The sequence below is a fragment of the Acinonyx jubatus genome, chromosome A1, assembly GCF_027475565.1.
Source record: "Acinonyx jubatus isolate Ajub_Pintada_27869175 chromosome A1, VMU_Ajub_asm_v1.0, whole genome shotgun sequence".
NCBI classification, from domain to species: Eukaryota; Metazoa; Chordata; class Mammalia; order Carnivora; family Felidae; genus Acinonyx; species Acinonyx jubatus.
Window position 1 is genome coordinate 143258107 of NC_069380.1, and position 23676 is coordinate 143281782.

General features: G+C 33.9%; 1 protein-coding gene across 13 annotated transcripts in view; it reads right to left on the reverse strand.

Annotated features, from left to right (window-relative positions):
* Window positions 1-23676, reverse strand: part of SSBP2 (single stranded DNA binding protein 2) — a 309255-nt gene that overhangs the window by 83690 nt on the left and 201889 nt on the right. For 9 of the 13 annotated variants that reach the window (XM_053224507.1, XM_027038986.2, XM_027038994.2 and 6 more), the window contains one exon: window positions 6471-6560. The exons of the other annotated variants lie outside the window; for them this stretch is intronic. In XM_053224507.1, coding sequence (XP_053080482.1) covers window positions 6471-6560 — 90 coding nt within the window. The remainder of the gene's footprint in view (window positions 1-6470; window positions 6561-23676) is intronic. 13 annotated transcript variants of the gene reach the window in all.

Here is a 23676-nt window from a genome sequence, read left to right on the forward strand (position 1 = left end):
GCAGTTAAGTAAGTCAAGTCTACCTGAGATTTTCAGTACCCTACTGATTCAAACTAAGAAAAGATATACTAATTTTTTGGCTCATTATCTAAGATTAGAGATGCTATCTATAACTTGTAGGGAGAGGGAAGGGGAGTTTCTCCTGGTTTAGATTATTACCTAAAACTAACTCTGAAATGGCCATGGTCAGGAACGGTAAGAGGAAAGGAAAATCACTGGGAGTAAAGACAATATGAAGGTTAATGATAAAAGGGAATTGAGAAAGCATGTAGACTATTTAACTTTCTGTATAAATAACAGGGTAAAAAGGGTGCTACTGGTTAGAATAGTTGTATAGAAGTTTGGATAGGAACAGCACAGCAGATGAGTGTACTTAGTTTGAAAAAAAAAACGTTTTTTAATGTTTATTTATTTTTGAGAGAGAGAGCACAAGTGCAGGAGGGGCAGAGAGAGAGGGAGACATAAAATCCAAAGCAGGCTCCAGTCTTTGAGCTATCAGCGCAGAGCCTGACAAGGGGCTTGAACTCAAGAGTTGTGAGATCATGACCTGAGCTGAAGTCAGGCGCTCAACTGACTGAGCCACCCAGGCGCCCCAAAAGGTATCTTCAAAATACACCACTTATCTCCAGAAATAAATTAAATATCCACCTCAGGAAACATAACGAGGGCTTGTAAATGTGTTTTTCTTTTTGTTTCTTTTTCTTTTCAGTTTCAAGACCATGAGATTGTTAAATTAAATAATTATTTTTTTTCTGAGTTTTTCATTCATTTTGAAGCTTTTTCTTTTAAAATATCAAGAATATTGTATTACCCTGAGCTTTGTTTTTGTCTTCATTGCTTTATGAATGTCATTTATATTCAGCTTTTTCAGGTCAATAGCAACACCATGGAGAAAAGGGAAGATTTCTTTCTATTTTTCATTCTTCTTATTGCGTTATTACTATGTCAAAGCATTAGGTCAGCTTGCTACAGTGCAGTCTTGCTAAAAATAGAACCTTTGGAAAATATACCCGGAACCAGGAGAGACATCTGCAAACCACCACTAGATGGCAAAGCAGCTTTCCCATTGCTAACATTATGCAGGCAAACAAAATATGACTTACAAACCTGCTGCAACATGTTTTCTACCATATCAGAGTTACGATCAATTCAGATTTTAAAATATGGACGACCACCTCAGTCTGCAAATAAATTGCTTGGTATCCTTTATCTTCAACAAATATTTATAATCTTATTGATGTCACAGTCTTAAATTTATAACCCAACATCAATATATTATTCGTTTTCAACTGTTTCAGTTAAGAAAACTAAAGATCTAGTGAGTACAGTACTGCAAATTTATCAAGATAAAAATCAAAACAAAACATCACACATGGTAAAAATGAACCAAAGGCTACAGAGTTCAAAATTTACAAGCATATCCCACATTAACTGCATACTTAAAGATATCTACATTAGCACTTATTAAAATTTTATGTTTTTATATAAAAGATAAAGATATGTTTAGTTATAGTGACAAAAATACAAGATATAGTTTCCTACTTAAAACTTTTCTTGTGGTAAAGACCAGAAAGGAGGTAAAAATAAAGAATTTTCACCACCTGCCCCCCTCAAATTTTCCTGGTTGAAATATAAAATGCCCGTCTTCAATGTGGTACACAAATTGTAATAAATTCACAAGAAAGGCTTTCTTGTTACTCAAATCTATAAAATTACAGAACTTCATAAGGTGACAAAGAGTCCAATTTTTTAAACACAAAAGAACAAGAACTTTGTTTTGTTTTATGCATTTTACTAAACCATTTTGATTGTTATATTTAAGCAAGAAGGAAATCTCATTGGTTCAAGGAACAATCCTACCTATTCAATAAATTGCAGGAATCAAACTTTGCCTGTCTTTTCATAAGAATGCTATGAAAATGAATGAATAGCAGATTGATGCTGTCAATACGTAATTAATATTTTTTAGCATACAATGAAAACTTTGAGTAAGATTCTAGTACAGGGATAGGAGACTCAAAGTAGAGACTCATTCTGAGTGCCTACTATGTGTACCCATACCATGCCACAATAACACATTTTCTTCCACTAAAACTGCCAAATTCTAGTTAGATCAATGGCCGCTTCTATGGTCTTCCCTCTGACCCAGTAGCAAGACTTGCCAATTTAAGAAAGTTGCTGCAGGGGTGCCTAGGTGGCTCAGTCAGTTAAGTATCTGACTTTGGCTCAGATCATGATCTCACAGTTTGTGGGTTTGAGCCCTGAGTCAGGCTCTGTGCTGACAGCTCAGAGCCTGGAGCCTGATTTGGATTCTGTGTCTTCCTCTCTGCCCCTCCCCTGCTTGTGCTCTGTCTTCCTCTTTCTTAAAAATAAATAAACATGAAAAAAATTTTTAATAATTAAAAAAAAAATAAAGCTGCTCTAAAGTCACTCACTGGTTCCATGGCAGGTCACTTTGAAAATTTATAGGGGTCTGTATACCAATTACTCCTTAGAGAAAAAACTCTAAATAAATATGTATCTTACTTTAAATGGCTTTATTTTACTAAATTGATACTTCCTTTTGCATGACCTATTATTCCAATTAGATTTTACTTAACTGACCTCCAACAAAATAACAGAAGCTCTCCCATTTCAATAAAAATATCAAAGTTGAAGAATGAACCATGTTAATATCTGTCACAAATAAACACTAATCTAAATTTTACGATATCATCACATAGCGAACAACTCAGAACTACTGATGCAGGTGCTTTATGTGCTAATGACATCCTCTTCTTTCCTTAGTTTCATTTTTTTTATTACATTTAATAGGCTCAATCCTTTCCTAACCTACTCCCATTCCAGGTGAGCCCAAATAAGTTTTGCATTTCCTCACTAAGAATGAGGATTCAAAACTATTCTTCTCTTACTCTGGATAATTCTTGGAGTTGAATGTCTCTTCAGAATTGAATTAGAAACTGGTATTTGGGCTTGAATTGTGGTTGTCTGCTGTTATTTCTACTCACATAAGGTAGTACTTTTCATTAACAACAGGCATGATGGCCAGGATCACATTGAAGTACTGACCAATCACTGTAGGAAACCAAGGCTGATATTTAGGAAACATTTGAGTAGACTAACTCCATCATTATATGTACCAAAAGATGATAACATTCCATTTCTTTTTTAAAAGTTTGATGGTTTGAGTTATTCATTATTTCAAAGAGGTATTCCTAGGGAGATTGGACATTAAGCCCATTGAATGGGGTAAAAGAGTATCTGGGATTAGGTAGAATGGTCTCCCTGGATAAAGGGGAATGACATATACCAAACTCAAACGTATTTAGCTTTTTCTACCTTCTGTCTTTCCTAACTCAGATAAAGACATTGAAACTTTCCAGAAGTCCAAAATAGGAACCTCAGAACGATCCCTGAATCGTCCAACTCTTTTTCCTCTAACCCTAATTTTGTTAATCAACTAAAGCCTATCAAACATAACTATGAATTGCTTCTTCCTTTCCAATCTTATTGCCACTACTCTTTGATGGGTCACAAGATCTCTTCCCTAGGCTTACTATACTAGTCAACCAAGTGATACCTTTGCATCATTCTTTTTAATGAATTCTGTTGCCTTTGTTTACCTTTTAAGTGTTAGTGTTCTGGGATTTCAGTTGCATACTCTCTTACTCTCTCATTCTATACTTTCTTGCTGGATAATTAATCTACCTCTGTGGACTCAAGTGCCCTTAATATGACTATCTCTAGCCTGGATCGCTGCCTTAGGCTTCAAACCTGTATGTTCACTGGTTTAAAGGATATCTCTATCTGGAGGTCCCACAGGAACTTCATCTGTCCCACCTCAAACCTACTCCTTGTTTTGTGGGCTCTATGTCAGAAAATAAAATCCCCATCTGCCCAGGTTAGAGAAGGAAACCAGGGTATTATTTTTGAATTCTTTTACTCATACCCTTTCCATTTATTTGTCTCTTAAGTCTGTTCATCTCTCTCCACATTGCCACTCTCTTAGTCCAGGCCATCATTAAATCCCACCTGGATCACTGTACTAGCCTCCTAAGTAGTCTTCCTACCTTCAGACCTGGCTTCAGAAATCCTGGCCACACTGGAGTGATTTTTCTAAAAGTACAAATATTAACATGCCTCTCTCCTGCTTCAAATCCTCCAATAGTTTATTACTGTCCTTAAAATCAAGTTCAAATTCCTACGTGACCTACAAGCTCCTCTAGGTTCCTCTGGAGCCTCATCACCAGCTACTCTCCCTTTAGCCAATTAAGCTCCATTGTGTTGTTTTTTAATATTTAGTTTCTCTATTTTCCCCTCTGGGCCTTTGGAAACTCTTTCCCCTCTTCCTGGAATATTCCTTCCCTCTCCTTGTCTCTTTGCCTAACTCATCCTTAGATGCCACTTTGGATTTCATTTACTAATTTGAGAATACTTCCCTGACAATGACCCTCCCAAGATTGGGTTTGGTGGCCTCCTAATTTGCTCTAAGAGTACACTCCACTCATTTATTACAGCCATTTTTTTCTATACTCTAATTGCCTTGTCTCTCTCTCCTTAACCACAATATATGCTTTTTTGAAGGCCTTTATACTTTTGCTTATATTGCTTCCACTTTCTGGAATATCATTCCTCTGTTTTTTACCCCTGGAAAATGTTTTCTAAACCACTCCCAGGTTCAGTTCAGGCAGACTTAACAGCTCTTCTTCTAGGTTATCACAGAACCTTACACTTGAGTCTGTTACCTTGAGCACATACCTTGCTATATTACAGTTATTTATTTTTAATAATGCCTCTGGCTAGACAATGAACTTTGGGAAGGTACATATTACCATACTCATTTTTAGATGCTTACCACAGTGCCTGGCATGTAGTAGTTCTTAGGTATGTATCACACTGGAATAATTAAAACAAAGTTAACTCTGTTTCAACTCCTCTTACCAAGAATCAGGCACAAGACAGGTAAGAGAAGAATGGTTCATTTAACAAAATGTGAAAATTAAAATGTATGGGTTTATACATGTTTGTTTTACCCTAGAAGTATTTGGCTTCCTTCCCAACCCACCCCTCTTTTTAAAAGTGCCATTTAGAGAGCTTCTATTAACTCTTATATGTAAATAAACCCTTCTGATTTATTCACTAACTCTAATTCCTCCTTGGCAAAAGAAAGAGAACATGAGGGAAAAAAATTAAATGAGCTAAAAATATTATGAATAATGATCAGTTATGAACTTTAAAAGGTAAATTCTGTGGCAGAAGTCCACAAAGCCTTGATTTGAATCTTGACCCTGTCACTTTCTGACTTCGTGCAAGCCACTTATCTACCAAGCCTTGGTTTTTCCATCTGTGCAATAGGAACAGTAATAATACATACTTCATACCTAAGGTTACGGTGAGAATTAAGAGTTTATATATGGAATCATTTAGAACAAAGCATAACGTATAGTATGTGGTTAATAAGTGTTAGCTAGTATTATCATCTTAAATGGAGATTGTTTAATTACTAATCAAGAGTTATAATATGCTCCTAGATTATAAGAAATGTAATGATGGTATGGATTAAGTAGCAAATGACTATCAAGGACTGTGAAAATATAAAAACACTAAAGTGACAGATTAGTTTGTAAGTACCTAATGTAATTCATTAACAACATAGCACATTACACTAATTCCCATAATGCCTTCCAATTCTGGTTCTTAACTCCTAAGTTCTTGTTAATTTTCTCAAAGGATGTTATAAAATTAACTATGTAGTAAAAAAATAATAAACTTCAGAGTCTATACTTCTTTGTGTTAGAAAACTGTTAGAATTAAATGGAAATAAAATAAAATTTAAAAGTGGATGTATTATAATTCTAAAATCATTACCATCATTGCTAAAATAAGTGGCCTTGTTGAAATTCTAAAATACTAGCATTTGTATTTTAAAAATCTGATTTTAAAATGTCACATAATAATATTAATAACAATTCTAGCTTAAAAGCCAAAAAGATGATTATCAAAATATCTCGATATAGCCTGTAATTTTGATAAATGAAAAGGTTATGATTTAGCCATATTTTGAAATTACAGCCAAATCTTGATTATCTTTGGTCTGTGGAGATCTGGATGGCTGGAGTAGTTGAAATCTATATATGATTACAGAACTTTATCTTCAGCCTCTTTTCCCATCACATCTTTACCACAGTTAATTTAAGGGGCCAGTTTGCATTTCCACTCTCTTTCTTTCTTACTTGAACAAGGAAATGTCAAAATAAATAAATGAATAAAAATTTGACAACAAATAAAAACACAGGAAGGAAGGGCTAATCTATACACTAAATAACCAGTCTCTGAATAATCAAGAGTTGGCTGCACACATTACGTTTACCTTAAGAATCAAAATAGCCTCATTCTCGTTCATATCTTTCAATAAAAGCAAACAGGAGTTCCTGTGCCTTAACATTCCTCGTCAGAGTTTCTCTGAGTACCTGAAAGAACCCTGGTGGTACAGGACCTACTGGCATGCCATCTCCTGGGGGAATGTTTCCTAGCACTGGGCTGGGAGCTGCGGCAGCACTCTGCAAAGAATAAAGGAGAAACAAACCTATATCATTACAACGAAGGCACAAAACCAGACTAACGATAACAGATTGTAGGAAGGGAAGCTTTCATTCCCAGGAATAAATATTAGTAATTTCCCCCACTCCAGAGGTAAAGATACAACAGTTAGTTTATATATGACTAAGTTATTTGGTTTAAACAAGTGTTTTAAAACTTTCTGAAATCACAGGATTTGAAGAAGATGGTATCTTTCAATGATATATAAAAGGCAAATAATAATATGACAAAAAGATTAAAGTTTAAGTAAATGCTTTATTTAAGGCACAGGCATCTGAAATGACAACATTAATAACAAATATGGAAATATGTCGGTAGTAAGTATGAAAATGGTGGTTACAGAAGTTGGAAAAAAGAACTCTTTTTTAAGATTATGCTTTGCTTTGTCACAGACAAATACAATTAATTTTCTGCTTATAGGTGGTAACACATTATTCAATTTCTGATATGCTATAACTGGCAGCCAAAATAGAATTGTTAGCAAAAACAAAGTGGTGAGGATGAAAAAGTAATTAGGAGACTGAATAAAAGAAAAGAATTCGATTTAGAGAGATTAGTCTCATATAAACAGATTATGAAAAAAAAACCATTGAAAAACTCAGTCTACTTCACTTACAAATTATTTCATGGCACACTAGAGCTTCATGAAATAGGAGAATGAAAAATTTTGAGTTAGATTCTTTGTAATTAAATATAGGTTTTAGATTTAAAACCTATATGTATTACATATCACTATTCTATACATAATCACTATTCTATAATACATATACTATTCATATACATATCACTATTCTATAATCATGGGTTTTCATTCCTCTACCTGGTTAGACATATTATAAATCCTAAGAACAGTCAAGAGATCAGAAATGTGCTGAAGAAAGATCAGTATGAATCCAACAGTTCTGCTACGAAAGAACTCAAAACAAATAATGGATCTAGTCTATCTGTCCCACTGTCCTTGCCTCTACATCAGGGTAGTCATTCATGCATTAATATTCCATTAGAAGATGCAATATCAATATATTTATAGCCCACATTTCCTGGTATATAAATTTGTAAAAATACTAACACGTGTTTATTCTATAATACTAGTAGTTATTGATAATGAAGGCCAATGATTTGAGTGTTTCCTGAGAAAATGTAGACTTAAATGTGGTTATCTAAAATGTTGCTTACCTATGAATGCCAAAATTCTAAGCTTCTGATAAAGCAGATAAGTATAAAAGGAGAAATAATATATCTTAGATATTAAGAAGAAACATTTATCTGTTATTCTATTTTAAGCAAAAGCATGCAATTTCATTAATGTACATTAAATACCCACTATTTGACAGAAAGTGTTCTATTTTGCTTTATGTATCAACATTCATATTTTTAAAAAATGAAAGGCAAATATTTTTTTTTCATTTAACTAAACTGGTGTAAAATTTTAATATACAATGTTACAGTGACAGTTTAAATATATATGCTTACAGCTTGATCTAGGAAGAAAGATTTGATCTAGATCCTTTGACAGTGAATTACTGTCATGGGCAAATTGCTCTCAGTACTAAGAGCTAGAGATAAGATGTCACTATTGTTCTAATTAATTGCAGAAGAGAAATATTTTTGAGACAAGTTTGTAAACTACTCTCACCTATATTTTTATAGAAAAAATATACTACATTATATAGAAAAAATAACACTGTAGTTGTGTATTACAACTTTGAGCAGGTTTACAAAAAATAAAATAGAATTCAATGGGTTACTGCAACGTCTTAGTGTAATTCAAAGATGCTATTTTCCCCTCAGTTCTAATTGCTTAGAAAGTACATAAAAGAAGCTTTTGCCTCCCCTAAGGAAAAGAAAAAGTTTGTCTGCATCTAAATTAAAATTCAACAAGTAAAATACTGGGTCATCGTTGGTTCCTTTATTTGTTTTCTTTTTGGGGACTATATTGTTTAAAGGCATATAATATGCTAGGTTTTTTTCCTTCTATGTTCTGCATTATATGTGCTCCCTTTTGTTTGTTTTTTTCAGCTATTATTTAAAAGTGAAACAAAATACATGATTCAGATGAAGATTTAAGCAAATTAAACCTTTAAAATGCCTTTTGAGTTTTCATTTTATGACTTCAAAATTATAGAATAAATTCAGTCAAAATATAAATTGCCAAGAAGTCTTTTAAGTTCTGCAACACAGCAGTTAACGCTATAGGGAAAAAAATCCTTGCTATTTGGAAGTTAACATTCTAGTGAAAGAAGAAAGATAATGGTGAGTGCTATGTAGAAAAAAAAAAGAGCAAGGAATAGGGAATTCCCAATAAAGGGATAGGGATTATAAATTTAAATAGAAGAGTTGGGGGGGGGCACCTGGATGATTCCTCAGTTAAGTGTCAGACTTCAGCTCAGGTCATGATCTCACAGTTGGTGGGTTCAAGTGCCTTATCAGGCTCTGCACTGACAGCATGTAGCCTGGAGCCTGGAGCCTTCAAATTCTGTGTCTCTTTCTCAATCACTCTCTCTGCATTCCTCTGCTTGTGCTCTCTCACTCTCAAAAATAAATAAGCACTTAAAAAAATAAATAGGATATTTAGGAATGAATGAATAAATCACATAAACGAATGGATCATGTTATGGTGACTTATTTTTTTTTTAATTTTTACTTAAACATTTATTTATTTTTTGAGAGACAGAGAGAGACAGAGCTTGGGTGCGAGAGGGGCAGAGAGAGAGGGAGTCACTGATTCCTAAGCATACTCCAGGCTCTGAGTTGTCAGCACAGAGCCCAACACGGGGCTCGCATTCACAAACCGCAAGATCATGACCTGAACCAAAGCTGGATGCTTAACCGACTGAGCCACCCAGGTGCCCCATCAACTTATTTAAATATGACTCTTGCTTTGTTGTTGAGGATGTCTTCCCACATTTCAAGATGTGCAAATTCTTCATTTGTACCTATTCCCTTACAGTGGCACAAGAATTTTGTGGAATTTTTTCTTTCTTAATAATCATACTTTGAAAAAAAAGTAATCATACTTTGGGCATAATAATAGAAGTGTCTTGAAAACAGAAGAGTTTTATTTTATAGGTAGATGATTTATAGTATAGAGCATGATTTCATTTTCTGGTGTGATAGTAATTTCTATCCTTGGCTTAAGGATACAAAGTGATGTGAACAGAATCTTAATAATTACCCAGTTTGTTTACCTCATAGAAAGCACTAGTTCAGAGCATTTCAGCCCAAACTTCACTCTGTGGACCACATTTTTGAGCTAAATTATGTATCCAGTCTTCTGGGATTTATTGACAAAGGATAATTCACTGTTTATTGTACTGTGTGGACTCAAGCTTAGAGTACCATTTGGTACACCATGTAAATTAACAAATACTAATCTGATAATAAATACTACAGAGGTATACACACTAAGTGGCACTTCAAGCATTGTGGAAGAGTATATTTCTCAAATTGCTTAACTTGCTCACTTATAGCAATATAAATAATATATGCTTTGAAACTGTAAACAAAATGAGAATCAAGTTTTGAGAATTAATAATTTATGTAGAAGAAAAATACAAAATTTCTTCATTTCATTGATACAATTTCTGAGACATTTCAAGTTTACTTCCAACTTGTAAGAAATTTCTCTCTCTTGGGGCACCTGGGTGGCTCAGTAGATTAAGCGCCAACTTCTGCTCAGTTTATGATCTCACAGTTCGAGGGTTTGAGCCTCATGTTGGCCCTGTGCTGATAGCTCAGAGCCTGGAGTGTGCTTTGAATTCTGTGTCTCCCTCCCTCTCTCTCTGCCCCTCCCCAACTTGCACTCTGTCTTTCAAAAATAAATTTAAAAATTAAAAAAAAAAATTATCTCTTGACTTGAGGATCCACAGAAAGTTGTTGGCTCTGATAAAGTATGTATTATTCTTGACAGTTGTGACTAAATCACAGAAAAAGTGCAAGTAGTTTAACTATATTAAGAACTACTAGAAAGTATTAGTTTCACTGGGTTTGTGTGAATTCCCACTAGAATAACATGGAAAATCCTTTATTATATAATATATGCATGATTATTTAGGTTTGACTTTTTATATTCTCTCTCTCATAAAAAGAAAAACATGAAAATATTATGGTTTTAAAATATTTCTTTTTACTAAACTAAATACATAAGACTTCGGGCAAATGTGAAAAAATCTTCATTAAAAGTGTTTTGTCTCTTCACTGGATTAATTTATATGCTTTCAGTATATACTTTCAGATATTTTCTAACTAGTCTTAAATCATTTATTTTGTCACAGGACTTAAATTTCAAGGTTTTTTTGAGAGTGACAACTTTACTTTTCCTTTTATATTTTCCCAAATCACTAATATAATTGTACCTACTTTTTATGTATCCAATGTATTAAATTTGGGGAATCACTTGCTTTCCCAAAGACATACAAAAATGAACTTTAAAGAGTTACCATGAAATCTTCACATGTTGTTATATATTTATCTTTGTTTAAGTCTGTGTGGCCACTTTGCTCTCTTGGACTTCCTATACTTCTATCATTCTACCCTTTAAGAAGGCATAAGTCAATTTGTGCCCCTTCCTTCTTCTTTTTGTGGTGTTTATTTTTCCCTTGTATATATGTCCAGCACCATTTCCCATTTTCCGCTTTCTCTTAAATGCTGTTGTATAACTGCACTTAAAAAATATTTTTGTTCTCTCTTTAATTCCCTATTTCTGAATTTAGAGAATAGAGAGATACACTGTTATTTTATATTTTATCTTCTTAAATAAAAATCTGAAATTAAAACCAAAAGACTTCTTATTTTAATCTTAGTTATTATCATTAGTGGCCTCTGGTAGGAAAAAAAAAAGTTGTATATAGTTTGATATGGAGGTTTCACAACAGGCATATAATAAAATTTTGTTTAAAAATAAAATTAGGATATAATTGATTACTAAATTAGTTAGCATTTATCAAGATTAAATAACTAATAGTTTTATTTAATAAGGATGTTAGAGAATCAGTTGCCTATCAGGGAATCAAAATATGAAGTCTGTATTTGGTACAATAGAAAAAATATTTAAGTATATGAAAAATTATTAAGGTAATGACATAAGAACTAAAATAGTGACAAAATTATTAGAAATTGGAAAGATGATTAAAGGAAACAGTGAGTAGTTACGCCTGGGTGGCTCAGTCGGTTAAGCTTCCGACTTCAGCTCAGGTCATGATCTCACAGCTGATGGGTTCAAGCCCCACATCAGGCTCTGCGTTGACCACTGAGAGTCTGGAGACTGCTTCAGACTCTGTATCCCCCCCTTCTCTGTCCCTCCCCAACTTGTGTTCGTTCTCTCTCTCTCTCTCAAAAATATATAAACTTAAAAAAAAAAAAAAGAGTCCCTAAAAAGAAAACAATACTTAAAAAAAAAAAAAAGGAAGCGTGAGTAGGAAGAGATTGGTCAGGGAGTTGTAGACTTTTACTATTAAGCTATCTGTACTATTTTTAAGCCATATGCGGGGGTTTTTTTGAGAAACATTTAAAATGGTTGTAATTGGTATCTTGTCTTCAGAATTTTAATGCAAAGCACGGTCAAATATTTGACTGTTGATTGAAAACATATTCTTTATTATACTAAGAAATCTTTCTATGCCTAGTATTCTAAAAACAATTTTTAAAGAAATCAGAAATAAAAAAAAAGATGCTTTGCCTTTTTATATTTGATATTTTTTTTGTTTTGTTTTTGTGGGAAGCATGATATAAGTAATCATATATTGATAGTTTTCTTAAAGCATCATCATATTTCTGAGATAAGCCATGCATGATCATCATGGGTGATCCTTCTTTTAATAACGCTAATGAATTATATTTGCCAATATTTTATTCAGGATCTTTATATCTATATTCTAAATGAGACAGGTTGAGAATGTTCCTTGCTGTATTATCTTTTTCAAACTTGAACATCCAGATTATTCTACTTTCTCAAAATGAATTGGATGGCAAACTATCTTTTATAATGCTCTGGAGAAGTTTTATAGTATGGTGTTTATCTGCTTTTTGAAAGTTAAAAAAATATTCAGCAGTAAAACTGCCTGAATACAAAGGCAATTTTGGAAATAATTATGGTCATTATTCTTTTTATATTTTCTAAAACTTCTATTTGCTTCAATTCTGTTCATTTACATTTTTCTCAGAACACTTCATTGCATTGAGATTATTAGTTTTATCCACATACACACTACTTTCACATACTTACAAAAAGTCCTCTGTAGCAGCTGTGAGAGAGATTGCTAGCAGACAACAAACATCTGTTTTCTCCTTTTTCCATGGTATTAGAAATGTAGCCAATCACGCAGCAGCCCAACTACATCATACTTCTGTTTCCCTTATTCTCACCAAGAATTAAGGTTCTTACTAATGGAATGTGAGCAGGAGAGGTATGTGCCACATCCAGACCTTGGTCTTAAGTAGTTTGGAACACATTCTACTTCTATTTTTTTAAGATTTTATTTTTAAGTGATCTTTACACCCAATGTGGGATTTGAACTTACAACCCCACATCGATAGTCACATGCTCTACCAAATGAGTCAGTCAGGCGCCCCATCCTACTTATTTTTAATTAGAGATCTAATTGCTGTCACGCTGACAAAAACAATGCCCTGTACAATGGCAGAGTGCCACTAACCTCAGTGTCTGGATGACTTTGTGGAGTGGATTTCACCTGCCATGGACTGTCTTACTGAACTGTTGGCTCTAAAACAGATGATGAGGATTCATTTTCTCTCTCCTAAACTGAATTAGCATTATCATCATTGTTTTTGCCAGAAACTGCTTACTTCTTTTTCTGTTTTATTAATTTGTTAACTTCTTTTGTTCTCCTATTATCTCTATTCTCATGCTTTTTTAGGCTTTATTATTTTCAAACTTCTCAATTAAATTAGTAACTAATTTTTTCTTTTTTTTTTAATGCAAAGAATATAAAACTATAAAGTTTGGCTCTGAATTTACCTTTCATTAAATCTGTAAGGTTTGATGTTGATGCTTATGATTTTTTCCCTAAATCATCTAATCAGTATAATTTTGATTTCCTAAACAGTTACTGGATATAACTGGAAACCAAAATTATACTGATTAGATGATTTAGAAAAAAAATGAGAACACCAACATCAAATCTTATAGATGTAAGCAAAGATATATTTTAATTTATAGGCTTTATTTAATTCAAGGCTTTATTTTTGTTTTTAATGTCTAGCTTTCCCAACTATGACTAGGTAAGATGTACTATACAATTTTTATAATAAATAGGCTTTATTTAATTCGAGGCTTTATTTTTGTTTTTAATGTCTAGCTTTCCCAACTATGTCTAGGTAAGATGTACTATACAATTTTTATATTGAGGATATTGTTGAACAATTTTTTGTGGTCTAACCAATGATCAATTTTCATAATTTCCCATGGATATTTAATAAAATATCCATAGTCTACATTATTACCCATTTGCGTAATATCCTTATATTGTCTCTATTTTTTGTCCCCTTGCCCGTTCAAATATACATAATACCCTACAATTGTTGTTTGTCCATTTCTCACTTATTTTTCACGTTTAATAATCATTGCCTTGAGTCTACTTTGTCTGAAATTAATGTTGTAAGTTTTTTTTGTATGTGTTTAAATTTCCTATCCATTTATTTTTAAATTTTATGCTGTAATTTCTCACTCGTGAGCAAGAAAAGCCCTGTAATATGAATCTAATGAGATGTCCTTTAAAATAAAATTGAAAAAAACCCCACAAATTCTCTTTATCCTAAGCTTTCAAGGTATTAAAGTTAAGACGAACAGTATCATTTACCTTTCTCAGTGAAAAATGAAGTTAGCTTATCTTCCTATTCTACATCTCCCTCTTCCACTTCCTAATTCTTGTTATAAACACTTGGAGTCTTAGGTATAAACTTTTTGTTTCCATCACCTCTTTTTTCACTAATAATTTTTGACCTCTACATTCAGTTTTGCAACCATACTTTCAGCATTAAAAATAAAGAACTCCAATTTTATATATTGTTTTCCCTATCAGTCTCTTAAAAATAACAAAACATTTGCTACTCATGAGTTTTAATTCTTATACATTTCAAGGGTGACTAGAGGATATATAAATATTATTTTCCAAATCCTTATATATGCAAATGTCTTTGCTGACTCTCATCAAAACTACAGATACCACTGTTGTCTGAATAGGGTTGCAAAAGTCTGAAACTGTCCAGATTTTTGTTCCTAGGGATGTAATCTATTTTTCTCTTCCAGGTATTTGGAGGATGTTTTCTTGATTTTTGTAATTCCCAAATGTTTCAATTCCATATCTAGGTACTCTATTTCTAAGTTACTTGCCTAGAATTATGTGAACTTTTTCAGTGATCATTTACCTGGGTTATTCTTTTCTAATGCTAGAAAGTTGGGAAATCATTTCAGTTAACAGGTGTAAGATCTGACAAACCTCAAAGGGTCATTCTTTGCAAATGTCATTCGTTACTAAGTAAACAGTTAAGGTATTTTTAATAACTAAGGAAATATGTTGAGGAATCTTGCCAGGAAAGGATTTTCACAAGTTATTGGTGGCATGGGAAACTGGTACACTTATAGAAAGCACTTTACGTGTATATATCATGTGCCATAAAAAATTAATAAATTTTGACTAAGTGATCCTTCCTTTCAGATACTATTCAATTTTAAGTTCTGAACTATGAGAAAAATAGTATGCATAAAATACATTCATGGTCATATATTTATAGTAAGAAATATTCAAAGTAACCTAAAAATTCAGCAATAATGCAATGCTTAAATAAATTGTAGTACATCTAAGCGATGAAACATGATTCAATTATTAAAAATAATGGTTACGAGTGGAATTATTTGGGAAACATAGGAATTTGTTTATGATATAATGCTATGTGAAATCTGCCAAATACAGAATTGAGTATAGCATGACTATAATTACGCAAATGATAAAAAATAACCCACGAAATACTGTGGGTGGATGCATAAAGTTAACTGTTAGAATTATATAAGTGATATTTGAATAAAATTCCTACAAACTTTCTGAAATGTCATATTATTTCTATTTATAACATAAAAAATTTTTATATGTTAAATATACACACTGCCAGTTTTGTCAATAGCTATATAATAGGACCAAATGCTGAGTGCCTGGATGGCTCAGTTAAGCATCCAACTCTTGATTTCTGCTCAGGTCATGATCTCATGGTTTGTGAGACTGAGCCCACATGGGGTTCTATCTCCCCTTAGACAGAGCCTGCTTAGGATTCTCTCCTATGCCCCTCTCCTATCCACACACACACTCTCTCTCTCAAAAGAAAATAAACTTAAAAAAAAAAAAAAAAGGACCAAATGCTAATAACTTTACTTAAAACAAACCTAATCCCTAAAATTTAAGGTTAAATAACAGGTAGATATTTCTAACTTAAACATGAAGTCTTATTTCAATAAAATAAAATATAAAATATTTTAAATTTGAGACTACAAAGAAAAAGTTTTTCTGTTTTGTAAAGTTAGATCCTAGCTATAATCTTAAAATCACTTACATTATTACTGGGCAGTTGTTTATATTGATTACACAAGTTCATACTTAGCACTATATGGTCTACCCCAGTCTACCTTCCTCAGTCACCCTCGTAGAGTCTGGAGAACCAAGATCACTGACTGTTTTTAAATTATAAAGATATTTTATTTGTTGCTTTTGCAAAACCTTAATTATCCAAAGAATAGTATTATAATTTCTTGGGCTTCCAAAAGAGGGACAGACTCAGAAATAACATTAAAAGCAAAATCAGGTAACAAAAACTAAACTTCAGTGAGACCCTGACACCTAGAAATATACAAAGTGATGAAGAGTTGGTGATATAAATATTATAGCTGGTGTTTGCCATACAGAAGAAAAAGAGTGCTCTGACTGCCTGGTAATTTCGACAAAAAGCTAACTTTTTCATATGAAGGCCAAGAAGCATGGATAGGCAACAGAAGAGAATTACCTACTGGTGCTAAAAAATGTTTTTAAGTGCAAGAGAAACGCAGAAGGATCCTGATAAACACAAAAATGATTTTATTCCTAAAGGAAACTTTCAGGAGGCAGCCTTTAATTTAGTTGTTAATTTTCACAAGAGCAACCATGGGTCAGAGATCTTGTTCCTTGAATTCTATATTTAGCTTTATTAGAAAGGGTAGATTATAAGGAAAAAGAGCTGACATAAGAGATCTGTTTTGAGACAATTAAGTTCAAGGTGATATCTTTCCATTTATATATGTAACCCAAATATTAGGTGCTCACTGTGCTTGGAACTGTTTTAAGACTCACGGATTCTTTGTGACACAAAATTTTGAAGTTGGTGTGACTATTCCTCAAAATGATAACTATGAATTACTAGGAAAACATACAAATAGTATATAAAATTTTTGTTTAAAAATAAAATAAAGGGGCACCTGGGTGTCTCAGTTGGTTAAGCATCTGACTTTGGGTCAGGTCATGATCTCATGGTTTGTGAGTTCGAGCCCCACGTCAGGCTCTGTGCTGACAGCTCAGAGCCTGGAGCCCGCTTCGCATTCTGTGCCTCCCTCCCTCTCTGCCCCTCTCCCATTCACACTCTGTCTCCCTTTCAAAAATAAGCATTAAAAATTTTTTTTAAATAAAATGTAATGGGGATATCTATGACAGCATTTTTAGCATTTGCATACATTCAGCCCTCAAGAAGTATTGTCTTCATATGAATGTCAGAAGTTAGGTAACTTATTACTAAAGCAATAAGCCTGCATTATGACTACATGGTCAACCTACAGACCTATCTGAACTTTTTCATTAATACTCCTCCTCCCCACCCACAAACATTTTAGTCACTTAATAATGTAGCCTTCACCAGTATTTCAAAATACCATACACAATTTAAAGAAAAACACAAGAAAAAGATGTTAAAAATATTAATGTAACCTCTTTCACAAGTTTTTAACCATTATAGATTCTAGTAGACTGCCCTACTTTTCCTTTTTCACCTTAGAGCCTAGAGACTGCTTCAGAGTCTCTGTTTCCCTCTTTGTCTGCCCCTCCCTCACCCTCTCTCTATCAAAAATAAAAATAAACTTTAAAAAAATACACATGTAAGCCTTTGTCTTGTTTTTATACTATTGATTCAATATAAAAATCCCTGGGCTTCTACTTGTCTGAGAATCTAGGTATTTTAACTATTCCTATTAGCACCTAGTAAGGGAATTTGAATTATCAGAGTTATCCCTTGGAAAAAAATTCTCTCTGTAGTAGACAGAATGGCCCCGCGAAGATATCCATGCTCTAATCCCTAGGGCATGTAAATGCAGTAGCCTCTATAAGCTGAAAGGAGGCCTTGGGTGACTTCACCAACCTCAAGAAACTGAGTTCTATAAACAGCCTACATAAGCTCGAAAGTGGATGCTTCCCAGAGCCTCCTAAGGAGAGCCCAGCAGGCCCACATCTTGATTTCAGCCTTGTGAGACCTGGAGTAGAGAAACTGGCCCAGTCAACTCCCACCTCTGACCTACAGAACTGTGAGATGATAAACTTATGTTGTTTTAAGATGCTAAATTTGTGGCAATTTGTAACATCAGCAATGGAAAACTAATACAAGTGTCCCCTAAAATGACGATTTCATTTTGAAGAACATTTTTCATGGGGCATCTATAAATTAGGGAACACTAACAACCCTTAGAGGTTACTATACCTGATGTGTTGCATAATATGCACTTGCTATTTCTACCACTTTGATTACATTAACTGTCCTGATGAAAAATAAACAACAGAACCAAACAGGTGGCTGCCAGAGGGAAGGTGTGTGGGAACATGGGAAAAATAGGTAAAGGGGATCATGAGGTACAAACTTCCAGTTATAAAGTAAATAAGTCATAGGGTTGAAAAGTACACACAGGAAATATAGTCAATAATATTGTAATAACTTTTTTGATGACAGATGGTAACTATATTTATCATGGTAAGCACTTAGTAATGCATAGAATTGTCAAATCACTATGCTGTACACCTGAAACTAAAAGAACATTGTATATCAACTATACTTCAATAATAAACTTCACACACACACGCACACACACACATACAGCTCCCCTAGGTTAGGTATTGTAGTTTTCCTGGTTCCACAATTTTTTTAGTGGCTTTGAAGCATGACGCATGTGAATCAGTTTTTCCTCTTCCGCAGTGGAGAAGCACAGAAAGGAGAAGAATGGCAAAGGCAGTATCTCCTCTTCAACTCTAATTGTGTGCCAGGCTCCAACTCTGTCTTTCCTCTTATCCACAAAGAAATGGCTCCTTAAATGTTAACTGCAGGTCCCACTAAAGCCATCTAGACTCTAGCCAAGCTAGCTCTTTGGTGGAGAAAATATAAAAACAACTGAAACCAGAGTTTAGGGCTCGCCATAATGCCGAGTTTGCTAATGGTCCCTGTTCTGACCCTGCACGATGATTAAAAGTAACTAGGATCCAGCCTCAATCCCTGCGGCATAAGGTCCATTTCTTCCTTCCATTTGCTGGGCTTCCAGCCTCAGTTCCCAACTAACTAGCAGCTCAATGTCTCAGAGACTAGAGCAAAACATTCTACTGAGTTCTTTCCTTATATTAATTCTGAGGGGGTATGTTCTGTCACTGAACTTCCATTTCCACAGCTGAGTCCTCACCATTTGCAACTGGATTCCTTAGATACCAATAGTTCACCCATCTCGATATCTACTCATTACTTCTTGCCACGAACCCCTGGTGCCTAGAATTTGCCACCTGAAGAGTATTTCCATTATTCATTGATACCATCCTAATGATAACCACTTGCACATACATCCATCTATTGCCTGCATTAGCCTCCAAGATCTCCAAGGCAGATCTATTAACCTTTCTTGACTTCCTCTCAATGCTCTGTACTAGGACCTTTCTCAGTTGCTAACTCTGTTATGCTAAATGGCCTTGTCTTAGAATCCAAGGCATAATTGTTCTGATCACATAACCAGAGAACCTCTATTTTTAAGTTATTTTAAAAAATCTTTGCCACAGAACAGATTATAGTCATTGAGGTATAGCTCTTTATTGATAATATGAATCATCTTAATTTTTGGTTGTATGTTTGATTTTTCCAGGAAGAAGGTAATCATTGTATACTCATCGTTTAAAAGTCATAACATTGGGTGCCTGGGTGGCTCAGGCAGTTAAGCGTCCAACTCTTGGTTTCAGCTCAAGTCATGGTCTCATGGTTTGTGAGTTCAAGTCCCATGTTGAGCTCTGTACTTAAAGTGCAAAGACTGCCTGGGATTCTTCTTTCTGTCTCTCAAAATAAATAAGTAAACTTAATTTTTTTTTAAAAAAAAGTGATGTCACTTGTGAGTCAGTTAAAAAGTTTTGCAAAAAGGCATATCTCCTCTGAAATACATTATTTCTTTTGAAATTTACAGCTTTGGTAGGGAGAAGTGCAAAGTCAATAATTCTCAGATTTTTCTTTTAATAGTATTGTTGGCATAGACTTGAAACAATATGCATCTAGTAAAACAAACTTCTAAAAGTTCTTAAGTTTTACCTAGAACAAATAACTAAATATACTTCAGAATTTTAATAGGATCAACAAAATAAATTTCAAGTTATTTCATGACATCACAATAATTTTGAATGATTTCCATACTAAGATTGATTTTTAAAGTTTGAATCTTTAATTGTCTTTAGTTATTTAAAGTATCTCATATCCCCCCAAAGTTATTATGAACAAAAAGAACTTGATAGTGATTTGAGCAGAAATTCTATTGTTTGGTTTTAAAAGATGTTACTGTTTTCTTAAAAGTGGTATAATAGACTAATTATAAAAAAGTACAAAACTAAAATAAAAAAATAAATGAAAATACTTGTTTACAAAGGCTGCAAACTGCAAACAGGGCTAGCTTGTTTGTTTGTTTGTTTTATAACATTTTATTTATTTTTGAAGACAGAGAGAGACAGAGCATGAGCCGGGGAGAGGCAGAGAGAGGGAGACACAGAATCCAAAGCAGGTGCCAGGCTCTGAGCTGTCAGCACAGAGCCCGATGTGGAGCTCAAACCCATGAACCACAAGATCGTGACTTGAGCCGAAGTCGGATGCTTAACCGACTGAGCCATCCAGGTGCCCCAGAATCTTGTTATTAATATAGCATATAACTATGCTTTATCCTGTTACTGGGTTTGAAATTATTTAATTGCAGCCATAAGGCAAAACAAAACATTACTATATATTGGCACATACAGATTAAGGAATACCTGCAAAGGATGCTTTTCCATCTGTGTAATGTTTTGGTGGAGAGATCATCTAAAAAATGTCCTAACACAGATCTACAGATAACACCTATAAAAATACAGTTAATTAGACTAAAAAAAATGAGAAATTCAGCAGATAACTCTCTGTTGGAAGAGAGAGGCAAAACTAAAGAAGATCATATTAGAAAGTTACTTTAAAAGAAAAAAATAAATCAATCTTATGAGAGAGTAGTGGAGACCCATTTGACCAAGCTTCACCCATCATTTCTTCTAACCTTCAACTATAATGCTCTATAGTAATCACTGATGTTCATCATTTTGATATCTGTAACATATTCAGTCATCAGAGAAAGATGGTATAGTTTCAACAAAAAGAGTTAGTGTATTTTTTAAAAACAGCTATATCAAATCTTATCGTACAAAGGTGTATTGGGTTCTAGAATGTGCCAGCAGTCCTCAAAACACCTGGAATTCCTGTTTGCAGCTATATGGCTGCAGACATTGTACCACCTTCTTTTGGGTATTCTCAAGATAAGAAGTCTTTATCTTTAAACAGTTCATTTGCTTTGTGGAAGCAGGCAAAATTCATTTGGTTTAGGGTTTTGTAACAGTGAATAGTAAAGAAAGATAAAAAGATTTCAAATTAAAAAAAAAAATTAACAGAAGGGCACCTGGGTGGCTCAGTCAGTTAAGCGTCTGACTTCTGCTCAGGGGGTGATCTCACAGCTCGTGAGTTTGAGCCCCACATCAGGCTCTGCACTGATAGTGCGGAGCTTGCTGGGGTTTCTCTCTCTCTCTCTTTGCCCCTCCCTCCCCCGCTCTTAAGGGCTATCTCCCTCTCTGAAAATAAATAAACTTTTAAAAAATTTAACAGGAGAGCCTTTTAATATAAAATGGCTTGAAATTCAATTGTCAAAATCTGAAGTTTAAAAATGACACCATGATTGAAAGAAATGTTTTAGATTTTTATATATTTTCATTTTTTAAATTTATTTTATGTTTTTTAAAGATTTCATTTTTATGTAATCTCTGTATCCAATGTGGAGCTCGAATTTACAACTCTGAGACTAAGAATCATATGCTCCAATGACTGAGTAAGCCAGACACCCCAGGTTTTTATATATTTTTAAATCAGTTTTTTTACTTAATATTTTTCATTCATGAGTACAATTTTTTAAACCAACAAATACTTGTGCCTACTAGATATCTGATACTACACCAAGGAAACCTTATTCTTGTTCTCAAGAGCTTACAATCTTAGAGGAAGAAACATAACTACACACATATTCATTTACCAATGTGACAAATGCTAAGAGAAAAATACAAAGTGAGAGAAAAATGTACTTTGGAGGGCTACAGAATGTTTCCTAGAAGTAACACTTACACAGAGAAGCTGAAGAAAGAGTTGGTGACAAAGGGGCAAAAAAGAAAAAGTGAGCCATTATAACTTAAATATTATAAACTAAAAGAATTCAAAAGTAAAGACCCTATGGTGAGCAAGAGTGGCAGAATATAAGAAATAATAAGAAAGGTCAATATGGCTAAGTCACAGTGATTTCAAAGTGTGGCATGATTTTAACTTTATCAGAGGATCAATATAAAGTTATCAGAGAGTTTTGAGGAAAAAGCACATGATCATCAGATACATTGTTTTAAATAGATAACTATGATAGCTCCCTTGAGAAACTAAAATAAAGGGGGTAAGAAATGATGTCTTCTGAAGTAGCACAATGATAGGCTGAGTTGCTTGGACAGCAATAGAAAATAAATGTGGATGGATAAAAAATGTTTCAGGGGCGCTTGGCTGGCTCAGTCAGTAGAGTATGCGACTCTTGATCTCAGGGTTTTGAGTCCAAGTCCTACGAGGGGGTACAGAGATTATATCAAGTGTGGAAGGAGGGAAAAAGAGAGAAGCATATGTTCACTTCAGAATGCATGAGACATTAAAAAGGTTTACTAACAAGCCAATCCTTACTATTTTCAGAAAGGAAATTCCACACCCTCTAACTTATTTAACAATCTTATTGAACTTCTGTTTTAAATCCATTTCTTTTCACCTAAGTCCCTTGTATTCTATTTTTCTTATATTACAGAGAAAACAATGACCACACCTTAGGAATGTAATTTTAGCAATATATACCTTCATCAGCAAAAGATGAATAAGAATTTATGGTTTCTGTAATCTTGTATAACTTCTATCGTAGGACCAACCACATTATATTGAGATTGTCTCTGTTCAGACTGAAAATACTTAGCCTTAAAGGGCCAGGTCTCTTTTCCTCCTTTGTATATACAGCATGTGCAGTGCCTGGCATGTGGTCAGTAAAAACTGGCTGGACGGAATCACTGCTATTATTACATGTTTTGTTTCTGGCTAAAACAGAATTAGTAAGTATCTTAAATCTATAGTAATTGGTTTCATTTTATTTTATTTTATTTTATTTATTTAAATGTTTGTTTGTTTATTTATTTATTTATTTATTTAAATGTTTGTTTATTTCTGAGATAGAGCATGAGTGAGGGAGGGGCAGAGAGAGAGGGAGACACAGAATGTGAAGCAGGCTCCAGGCTCTGAGCTGTCAGCACAGAGCCCAACAAGGGGCTCGAACTCACAAACCGTGAGATCATGGCCTGAGCCGAAGTCCGTCGCTCAACCGACTGTGCCACCCAGGAGCCCCTCGGTTTTATTTTAGATCAGGTAAGCATATCAAGTTCCTGGGTGACAAACTGACAGAAGTCAAGGTAGCTGATACTTGCTTCACTATTTTTAAATAAGTTTAGATAGTTTTAAAGGACACTAAAA